This window comes from Triticum aestivum, chromosome 7D (genome assembly GCF_018294505.1).
Source record: "Triticum aestivum cultivar Chinese Spring chromosome 7D, IWGSC CS RefSeq v2.1, whole genome shotgun sequence".
Classification (NCBI taxonomy): Eukaryota; Viridiplantae; Streptophyta; class Magnoliopsida; order Poales; family Poaceae; genus Triticum; species Triticum aestivum.
This window is the reverse complement of record NC_057814.1, coordinates 476,676,164-476,687,236: the sequence shown is the minus strand read 5'-3', so window position 1 is coordinate 476,687,236 and position 11,073 is coordinate 476,676,164. Positions and strand designations below refer to the sequence as shown.

Genomic DNA, 11,073 nt, shown 5'->3' with positions numbered 1-11,073 from the left:
CACACTGCGAGTCCCACAAGGAAGATCAGCCTAGCGCTCTAGCTTAGCCACAGCAAGATCAGCAGCCTCTCGGTCTCGGGTGGCAACAATTCCTTGATGCCTTACTCACTAAGCAATAGCCAATAGGGGAGTAGCACCTGATCAGCCTGGCGAGGAACATTGTGCTGGTTTGGTGTCAAGTTGCTGTTGCTGCGTCGTAGAGTATGATTGATTGGCTTGCCAGCGTGCGTTGTGTGCACAGAATTGGAAAAGTGGTCTCGATTTTTGTACCCTTCCAGATTAAAGACATTTTTCTATGGACTGTACTATGTGGTACGCTAGTACCACGGCACCCTCGTTCGAATCCCATTGATTTTTCTAAGGCCTTGTTCGGTTGTAGCGGAATTAATTCTCTAGTGGATTTAATCCTCTAGAGGATTGGGTGATCCCCGCTTGACACCAAGACCACTTGGGGACCAAATCCCTGCCAGTATGCAATCCACGCCACTCTCATACATTCGGTTAGTCCCCAAGGGCGCTGGACCACAGGGACAACAGTATTGACAGAGATGCAAACAGAAGTGGTACATATAGATAACAACAATTCTCGTGTAGTAAAGACACAGATGCAGACTGAAGTGACAATAACACTGACAGTTTAAAACACTTATTATCCCAACAATAACAACAATTCTAAGATTTGAACAGGGCACAAATACTAACAAAAATAATAGCAATTTGGAGCATACATAATATATAATATGTTGAATAGACCACAAGAGCTTAATTATCAGTTCCTCCCAAATTCTTCCACGCTACAGTCAGTCGTTTCAGAAATAGTGTTTAGTTTCTCTACAAATATTACATGGACAAAACCCAGCGAATAGATATGAAGCCTTCCACTGAAAAGCACACACAAATAGATCCAAGTCGCGGCACCTTCGCCCTTCTTCTGGAGCATTCTTATGTAGAACTCCTGCTTTTTGAAACCATTCAAAACCAAAATTAGTTTGAGAGTGAAATACTTGGCAGTTTTATTTCCAGGAATGGAAACAATGAGAAAAACATACATAAACAGTAGGTAAATCAATCTATATCCTCTGATCTATGTTAAAAGCATCCCTTTTTATTTTCTAGGGACAAGGCATCATAGCAGTTTAGAAATAGACAATGATTACAACCACAAGAAAATCAGCCTAGACTAGCTACAACACAAGCACTTGTCAACTTGTGTCGATACATCAAGCAATCATTTGAAAAAAGGTTGTATTATTCAAGCAAAGTATTCCTATAACCAGTCAGTCTAATAGTTTGCAAAAGAACTTCATAAATATATTAAAAAAAACTATCCATTTCAGCAGAAAATAATGTCTTTACTGCAGCAGCAGCAACAACATGGACTAAATGGCTAGCAAGGAGTTTAGTAACATGGACTAATTGAAAAGAGGAGTACCTGAGTTATTCCATTTCAGCTCTCAGCCACATAAGAGCAGTCTCCGGTCTGGCACTCATGAAAATCTCTCGGTTCTCGGGGATCTTGAAGACTCGGAAAGCCTTGACTTCTTCTTCAGGGTGATGTCCATTGTTTTCAGCAGATCAATGCAGTTTTTGATAGAGTACTCATCCACGACCCTTGGCTTATTCCTCTCATCCTCCACCTGCTTCGTCCTTATTTCCAAGTACTTCTCCATCATTGCAGCCACATCACCATTCGCCCGCCTCCTTCTCTTTGGTTCTTTCTCTTCTCCATTTCTTGAGGGTGCAGTAGCCAAATTTGGTTGAGTTTGCTGGGGCTCCACAGCAATGTTTTCTTGCACGTACACCTCCTCAACATCTTCATCAATCTGCACCCTTTCTCCTCCAAGATTCTCACCATCAGCTGATGTTTCTCCTTGATTCTTGCCAGCTCCTCCAAGATTCTCGAGATGTGATTGGGTTGAGCAATGTGATGACTCGTTAGAGGTGAAGTTATATGTCTCTTCTGCAGTTTGACCTACAAGTTAAAGTGACAATCAAATATAAGATTTCAAACTAGAAGAGTAAACAAACATAAAACAATGACATGAGTATATGAATGAAGTTGATAACTAACCATCATGCAATTCTCCCAAAGCTTCAAAAAGAGGGAAGGCTTTGGTCTTGAACTTTCCATCTTTAGGGTGTGACTACATAGTTGACAAGAAAATGATATTAAAGCATGCAACAAGTAATGAAACTTTTAGGGAATAACAATGACATTCTTACTATGATGATGTTTTTCCAAAGTGGTGGATCCGCTAGAATCTTGCACTGCCGGTCGTCCCGTGAAACGCCGCTTTGCTTCCTTATCTCTTTGATCATCTTGTATTCTTTTTTTAACTCTTTTTCCTTTTCTTGGATTTTCTTCTTCTCGTACCTAGCATAAGGATTCTTCTGGTGGAATTTCTTCACTATCGTATTCCATGCTTCTGAGCTCCATCCATTTTGACCCTTATGTTCAGGTGTAGCATGCTCACGAAGCAAGTCCACAAGATCTTTCTCAAGGCTTGCATTCCACTGTGCTCTATCTTCTGCATTTCCACATTGTATGTTAATGTACCTTTTTCTATCTTAACTATTTTGGTTTTAAGCAAATAAAGTCCCGACCAGAGAAATAAAGTCACGGCTAGTTTATTACCTTCGGGAGACCCTCTCCTCCTCTTTGTCACACTGCTTGTAGGAGGTGATGCTCTATCCCTTTCGACAGCTTTTTTTAGGAGGCTCAACCTTGGTGACCCTCGAGCAGTCATCATAGTGACTTCTGAACAATATTCATGACATGAACAACAGAAAAAAACATAAACTTCTACACTATACTTATTACTACTACACTACAAATGACAAGTTATGCATGTTGATAATCAGCCCACATTTGATGAGCAATGGCATCTCTAAGGTTGTCGCCTTCATGGTTGATTTGATGATTTTGAGGAATATCACCGTCAGGAAGATCAACAAAATTCATGACAGGTACATTGTTTGGTTGGTTATCTAACCAACGCTCATCTCCTTTTACAGATCGGATGATGTTATGTAAGATTGCCGCCGCTGCTGGTAGCTTGACTTGGTTCTCTATTCGATGATGCGTGCCCACTTTTAGGATTGGGAACCGCTTCTTCAAGATTCCTAATCCCCGTTCGACGTGATTTCGTAACACGGCATGCCAGAGATTGAATAGCTCCCTGTGATTTTGGGGTCGACGACGACCGCGTGCAAACTCCTTCAGATGGTACCGAACACCACGATACGGTGCCAAGAAGTAAGGTGTGTTGGCATAACCACCATCAACCAGATAAAACTTGCCCGGAGGTACATGAAACCCACTGTTAAGTGCTGACCGGAGAACTTTAGCATCAGTAGCAGATCCCTCCCAGCCACAAGAAATGAAGGTGAAGTTCAGGTCGAAGTCGCACACGACCATAACATTATGGCTTAGGGTCCCTTTCCTATTTCTGAATGGTGCGGCTTTTTCTCCTGAAATTGTTATGGGAACATGTGTCCCATCAATTGCCCCAATGCAGTTCTGCAACGAAATACTATAACTTAGCACCTATAACATGAAGAGTAAGTTATCGATGTGGATCAAAGTTGGCGGAGCAAAAACCTGAAAATAAGGAAAGAATCTCGTGTCCGACTGAATCTTTGGATGCACTTGACTGGGATTTGGTCCTTCTTTATACCAAGAAATAGACTAATAATTATACTAATTCTGTCGAGAAAAATAAAATAAACTAATGATAGTCTAGGATAGTGCAGTGCAAATCGAGATGATGACCCTAGTGACAATCCTCTCCCTCTCTCTCGACCTGTTATCAGTCTGTCTAACTACAAAATTAACACTGAAGCTGGAGCACTACCCACAAATTACAACAGACATACAAACAAATTACTAACACCAAATTGTACCGCTGACTCCAGTATAGAGTAACCTGCTGAGTCCATTTACTAACACCAAATTGTAATGCTGACTCCAGTACAATTTACTAACAACGACATATCAGAATAGGTAATCTAGCTGACCTTCCTTTCTCATTTCAATATGGAGTGACAACACCCATCAACCACTTGCATTACCTATCTAAATAACAATTGATGCTAGTTCCTAGGAACCCCAAGAGAGTCTCAACCTTGACGACCACATTCTGGAAGACAGATCAAGAACCGGCTAGGTTTTCATGGAGGGGGCGAATCAGTGCTATTAGAGAGAGAGAGAGAGTGGGAGGGGGAGGGGGAGGGAGAGAGAGAACTAACCAGAGATCTCGTCCCCTGCAGCAACCACTTCTCCAGAGCTAGGGTTCCGGCCGTGGCAAGGGGGCGGCGGGGGAGATAAGACAATCGGAGGTTAGGGTTCCGGCAGGGCCTCGTGGAAGGTCGTTGAACCAGGGGGACGCCCTCCTCTCGGCGTAGGTTGCGCTGCCGCCGTCGCCGTCCACTCGCCGCCGCCGCCTCCTTCCGCTTCTGGCCTCGCTCGGGAGAGACGATACGAGCGCCTCGCTCGGGGGGATTGCTTCCATGGGGTGCCAGGAGATGATTTTTTCCACGTGGGTTTGGAGAGGTTTGGGCCGGGGAAATACCACACGGGGCTTACCCGAATGGAAAAAACTGGGCGGGCCGGGTTTATTCCCCGGCGGGGGAAATCCCTGCGGACCCGCGTGGATTAGACACAAAACCTCGCGGGGCTGGGCTTAACCGAACAAGGCCTAAGGGTTGTTGGTTCCGGCCACGGTTGTCACGTCTAATTAGATGTCACAGTTTCTTAGGGCATCTCCAAAGGAGACCTTCAAAGCTCCCCTATATGTTGTCCGGACCGTTTTTTGTTAATTTTTATCATTCAGCGGTGGCCCTTATAGATCTGTGAAGCAGTCCGAACGTCTGTTTTCCGGCAAATTGCGCGCCCACGGACCGGTCTAGACATAAAAACGGACATTTTTAACTGGTTCGTGAAATACGGTGGCCCGTCCGGTGGGTCCCCGTTGTCAGGTGGATGAATAATTATTTTGCGCGTAATAAGGAGGCACTTCCTTGCTGCGGCCGTGGACCCAGCTGTCAGCCTCTCGACGTACAGTCCACATCCGATGGAAGCCGTTCCTTGACCACGTTAACCACGCCGCACCGAGAGCACCAGGGCGGTGGACGACGGCGAGGCATATTGACTAAGTTGACAAAGCCCTCCGTCCCCGTCAACTTAGTAGGCCCACAAGTCAGCCTGCCACTATACTGGGTCCCAGCTAGCAGGGGGAGTATTCATTTTTTTGTGCGTAATAAGGAGGCACTTCCTTGCGTGCGAAGATATAGCTGGTGGGTCCAAGCTGTCAGCGGCGGTAACATTTTTTTCGCGAAATACAGAGGCCGTTTCGGTGGGTCCCAGATGTCAGGTGGAGGAATCATTATTTTGCGCGTAATAAGGAGGCATTTCCTTGCGTGCGGCCGTGGACCCAGCTGTCAGCCTCTCCACGTACAGTCCACCTCAGGATGCATGTCGGTCGTTGACCAGGCCGCGCCGAGAGCACCAGGGCGGTGGACGACGGCGAGGCCTAGGAAGGGAACGACACGAAGGCAGGGAAGACTCGGCAGTTGTTTCCCACGCGGAGGGGAGTATGACTGTACGAGGGTTTACTGGTTCGTCTGTTGTCGCCGGAGAATAACAGCAGGTGTGGGTGAGTAGAGAGATGGCTAGGCCAGCGAGGGGAGTACGGTGGGGCGGTGAGGCCTACGCGGCAGCACAGCCGGCCGCGGGGAGAAGGGAGCAGGCAGTCCCACGGGCGCTTGTTTGAGCGGCTGGAGCAGGAAGAGCAGAGATTGAAGAAGCACGACGGCCGTTGGATGGAAATCCAATAGTCACTGCTTGTGCGTCAACATTTTTTAGGAAAGCCTCAAATCTGTGGAAAACAGCATACATCCCATCTGCCATTATTTCTAATAATTTACAGCCCATTTGCTAATTCTTAAGGTTTTTTTGAGCCCATATTCTTTTTGTTAGCATTACAGCCCATATTGTGGCCACGGTTAAAAAATTATACGAAATTTTGCATATTTCGGTGCGGTCCGAACTGTTTTTAATCCCGAAATTTCGAGTCACATTCAAACTGATTTTAAAAATAAATGTATATCAATATAAAATCCAACAAATTGTCCACGCATAAAAATAAATGCAATTTAAAATCTTGAAATGAAAAAAAGAAATTTGAAACTAATTGCTGGTTTGATGTGTTTCAAAAATGTACAACCCATTTCTCATTACTGATAGGCCATTTTCTCGGCCAGCCGAATGAAGCTCTCCTCGTCTTGAAAGATTTGCAGCCCAATAGGCCTGACAAAGCGATTTACTTGGCAAATCACAAAAAAACTAGGCTGTGGCCGTGGACCCAGCTGCGGCCGTGGACCCAGCTGTCAGCCTCTCCACGTACAGTACTCTTCCGATGGAAGTCGGTCGTTGACCACATTGACCACGCCGCGCCGAGAGCACCAAGGCGGTGGACGACGACGAGGCCTAGGAAGGGGACGACGCAGAGACGGGGAAGACGCGGCAGTGGATGCCCACGCGGAGAGGAGTACGTGGGTTCACTGGTTCGGCTGCAGCGTGAGGCTGCCGTCGCCGCAGAATAACAGGGGGTGTGGGTGAGTAGAGGGATGCACTGGCCAGCGGTGGGAGTGGTAGGGGCGGTGAGGCCTCCGCGGCATCACAGCCAGCCACGGGAGGCAGGAGCACGCGGCACGACCGGCGCTGCTTTGGGCGGCTGGAGCAAGAAGACCAGAGGTTGAAGAAGCACTATGGCCGTTGGATGGACATCGTACGGTCACTGTAGTTAGAATCGTTCTTAGTGACTAAGTTGACAAAGCCCTCCGTCCCCGTCAACTTAGTAGGCCCACAAGTCAGCCACCCACTATGGTGGGTCCCAGCTAGCAGGGGGTATTTATTTTTTTATGCGTAATAAGGAGGCACTTCTTTGCATGCGAAGATATAGCTGATGGGACCGACCTGTCAGTGGGGGGAACGTTTTTTTCGTGAAATATAGAAGCCCTTTCCACGTCCAGTCCACGTACAGTGCGTAATAAGGAGGAACTTTCCTTGCGTGCGACCATGGACCTCGTGGGTCCCAGCCGTTAGGCTCTCCACGTATAGTCCTCTTCCGATGACTCTCGTATGTTGACCACGCCACGCCGAGCGCACCGAGGCGGTGGATGACGGCGAGGCCCCAGACTGGAATGACCCGGAGATGGGGAAGACGCGGCAGTGGAGTCGTAGACGGAGAGGAGTGGGAAACTTGACTGGTTCGGGTGCGGGGTGGGCCTACACTCGGCAGAGAATAACAGGAGGTGCGGAGTGGAGGGATGGCCTGGCCGTCGGCGGGGTAGCGTTTCGCTGAGGAGCACAAAACAACGCCGCTGGACACCGGAGGCTGGAGCAGGCGGTCCCGGCAGCGCTGGGGGAAGAAGACGAGAGATTGAAGAAGAATGCCGGCCGTTGGATGTAAATCCAACGCCTTCTTAGGCTTCGACCTACTGGCCCACATGTCAGCCAGTCCATTTGTTTTTTTAGTCCATTTGATGGGCTGGGTGAAACAATGATGTAGCATCTATGCAGCCCATTTATATATATGGTAGAATTTAAAGCCCATTTGCATTATTCTCGAAATCCGCAGACTTGCTGGGGTGGGTGAAAATATCATGTTGGGCTAGACGGAGAAATATTATAAAAACATAAACACATGATTGCACGTCTATTACTGCATTGGTCAGTAAAATCTTTGCAAGCTTATGTACGCAATCACTAGGAGTTAACTTGCCAAGTTATATATAAACAATTATTATTATTATTTTGTAAGAACTTTCAACTTACGAAATAAAATATCATTTAAATTTGATGAGTTAATAGTACGTGGGGTATTATTATTTTTTTAGGCTAGACGTGGGACAGTTGAGTTGGTTCTAGGAAAAAGTACTGGGAGAAAACTCAGTTTACATCGAAAAAGAAAGTGGGAGAAAATTCAGATATAGGATTAATGAAAACGAAAAATAAAGGAAGTGGGAAGGTCTATAAAATGGTTGGACGAACGACAGGTTTAACGGAAACTTATGTTGTTTCTAATATGTATATATATATCTACATATATATATATATATATGTGTGTGTGTGTGTGTGTGTAATAAAATAAGATATAAATATAGGTTCAGTTTTGCATTCTTATAGAAAACAGGTTCAGTTTTGCATTCTTATAGAAAAATAGAACTGAGCTGTGCGTCGTCTTGAAAAAACAAACATAACTTGGGCTGCTGATGTTATAGACAAGCTAGGTTGGGAGGCCCAGAGGTCGCTTAATACCTGCTGGATCCAAAAAATATTGAAACATGTCGTGGGCTGCCCATGTTAAACAACAAAACCTAGGCCATGGACCTGGTGGGCCCGGGACTGTCAGCCTCTCGACGAACAGTTGTCTCCCGATTCCTCTTGTTTTGCTGACCATGTTGGGAACGACAGACGGCGGCGCCGCGGCTAGAGCACCAAGGCGGAGGACGACGTCGAGACCTCAGACCGAACGAACCGGAGCGGGGGAAGACGCAGGCGGAGGGGACTACGAGGGTTGACTTGTTCGGGTGCAGGGTGGGCCGGTGGAGCTGCCGCCACCGGACAATGTGTGGTAGTAGAGGGATGGCCTGGCCAACGCCATAGGCTATGATGGCCAGCCGCTGTATAGGAAGAGGACGAAAGATTGAACAAAATAAAGAAATACAAATGGATAGGTGGTTGGTCCCATATGTCTGTGTACGAGACCTGCTGGGTCCACCTGAGGAGGGGAATATGTTGAGAGGAAGGAGATTCAAAGCACGGCAGCCGAGTGAACTAGTTTTTTTTAACGGACAAGTGAACTAGTTACATACATAAGCAAATAGCCACTAAAAAAAGCAAACAGGTTAATGGGTTCTTAAAAGAAATATTTCGGACAAAACAGATAATTACGACACATAGGCTAATGCATGAAACACTCAGATGATAAAGGTGCTTATAAACAGATAAAGTACAACATCTAGACCTTCCTGGCACGCTTGATCATGACACTGCGGCTGCCCGTGTACTCGTCGGTTACGGGAAGCAGACACACCCTCATGTCCAAGATCTGCCTGTACATGTCGTAGCATGCGTATGCGTCCTTGGCTGCGTAGGTTATGTAGGCTAGATTCAGAGGTACCTCCCACGTGTTCAGGTCCTTGGTATCATTGTCTTCTTTCATGTTGGCGTATCAGGGGTCGATGATGGTCTCGGCGAGGTCAACCACGGAGTCCTTCTCCTGCCCGCTGCTGATGATCGTGTATTGCTTCTGGATGTCGACAAGCTTGTTGCACCAGATGGCCGAATCGTCGCGTTCTTCCTTCTCTCCACCGTAGTGAAGGTGCAGTCGGCGCTGCCGATGAAACGGGCGAATGCTCCAGAACCTCTGATGGCCCTACAGAAGTGGTAGATGAGAACCTCGTCCCGCACACATACCTGGGCGACGGCGATCCGCTGGTCCCTATCAGGAGACGAATGGATGGGCACAAGGTCAAGTCCTACAACCTTGTGCTTTCTCGTCCTGTAGGTACTGGTTGAACTCGGCGAGTAGAGCTTCACCGAGTCCGGATCGTTGGTGTACATCACATTCAACTTGGTGCAGCCATAGGACTGAACGGAGAACTCAAAGGGGAACTCCTTGCTGAAGTCCATATCCAGCAGGCTCACCCCTCGGATCGCCATTGGAGTCTCTTCAAGTGAACGAGTGTGTAGGCGGTGGCAGCAGTTCGCTTTTCAGCTCTTGGGGAACTGGATTCAACAGTAAACCGAGTGTGTACATGCGACAACAGTTACTACCCCTCCCTCTTCCGCTGCACGCCCGGCAGAAGATGCACCCTCGGCGCATTCAAACGCCTCCATTAAGAAACCTACTCCGGCCACACGTCGGTTCACGAGCGGGTATGTATTGGTACTTTAATAACAGGAGTTAGTGGTCATTTTACTTAAATTTAATTAGCTTTAATAGAAATTTATACTTAAAACAAGCAATGCATTGGCTCGTTCTATCAGTGCCACATGATCAACAAGCACAACAATCAGAATTATTATTCTCAGGACGCACACGATCAACACATTTGTCGCACTTTTACAAAGATAATACTACCAAGTTTGAACTGTTTGTTATGGTTGTTGTCCTCTGCATCATCATGCCGTGTTTCCCAGCTTGCAAGATTCAGAACCAACAAATAAGATCTAAATAATAAGTACAACAAAGATGCCTACACATCTCATTGATTCCCAGCTTGCAAGATTCAGAACCAACAAATAAGATCCAAATAATAAGTACAACAAAGATGCCTACACATCTCATTGATTCCCAGCTTGCGAGATTCAGAACCAACAAATAAGATTCAAATAATAAGTACAACAAAGATGCCTACACATCTCATTGATTCCCATCTTGCAAGATTCAGAACCAACCCATTAGAGCCTTTTGATAAAGTGAATATCGGGATTAAATCCATCTTGGCTAGCCATGTCATACAATCAAAGAACTTGGCGAATGCTCTTGACCGTCACAACATCTGTAGTTGAGTATTCCTGTTTGCACAGCACAAACAAGAAGAGCATGATTTCACTTTAATAGTGGCCTCCTTGAACTCAACCTGCAGCTCCACTCGGATGAGGCCTGCCTGGAGTTCCATGATTCACTCATGCGCCTTTTTCTGCAGTTCACCTGAAATGAAGCAAAGATTGCATCATTCAGCTAGCAAGAAGTACTCGCTCTCGTGAGCTGGCAGGTTCTTCTTTAGTAGTTGCACTAAAATTGAGGAACATTAAGGTTGGCTGTCCGGCTCATGTAAGGTACAACTATAATTTTCTTATCCTTTTGTGCAGTTCCACTAAAATAAAGTGCCATTGTGGTGACAGTGACAGCTCATCTTGCAAAGGCTAATAAAATGTTGCACGAGATTACCAGCAGAACTTGACGAAGATTTTGGAAACTCCAATCACCATTTTGTGCAGTTCCACCAAAATTGAGAGATGTTGCCCACGTGACATTTTAGTTGAACTGCACAAGACACTCA

At 46.3% G+C, this 11,073-nt stretch overlaps 1 protein-coding gene across 4 annotated transcripts; it reads right to left on the bottom strand.

Annotated features, from left to right (window-relative positions):
* Nucleotides 1-652: 652 nt before the first annotated feature.
* On the bottom strand, nt 653-4,540 carry LOC123170427 (uncharacterized). Of its 4 annotated transcripts, XM_044588292.1 has the most exons (7): nt 4,249-4,485; nt 3,602-3,669; nt 2,636-3,520; nt 2,224-2,528; nt 2,072-2,144; nt 1,433-1,972; nt 653-955 (listed from the first exon to the last, which is right to left on the bottom strand). In XM_044588292.1, exons 3-6 carry the CDS (start codon nt 2,748-2,750, stop codon nt 1,488-1,490), a joined length of 978 nt encoding a protein of 325 aa, XP_044444227.1. In that variant the 5' UTR covers nt 2,751-3,520; nt 3,602-3,669; nt 4,249-4,485; the 3' UTR covers nt 653-955; nt 1,433-1,487. The 4 variants fall into 4 exon arrangements, with proteins under 4 accessions (XP_044444227.1, XP_044444228.1, XP_044444229.1 ...); XM_044588293.1 differs by lacking the exon at nt 3,602-3,669 and having other exon boundaries at nt 4,249-4,540; XM_044588294.1 differs by lacking the exon at nt 3,602-3,669 and having other exon boundaries at nt 2,636-2,758; nt 4,249-4,501.
* Nucleotides 4,541-11,073: the final 6,533 nt, after the last annotated feature.

What these genes read in the sequence shown, in the direction of transcription:
- LOC123170427 (XM_044588293.1), bottom strand. Translation starts at nt 2,750, where the DNA reads ATGATGACTGCTCGAGGGTCACCAAGGTTGAGCCTCCTAAAAAAAGCT. An exon ending in GAGGAGAGGGTCTCCCGAAG is followed by an intron (nt 2,529 to 2,635) that starts GTAATAAACTAG and finishes GTGGAAATGCAG; the next exon opens with AAGATAGAGCACAGTGGAAT. An exon ending in TTTGGGAGAATTGCATGATG is followed by an intron (nt 1,973 to 2,071) that starts GTTAGTTATCAA and finishes TTTAACTTGTAG; the next exon opens with GTCAAACTGCAGAAGAGACA.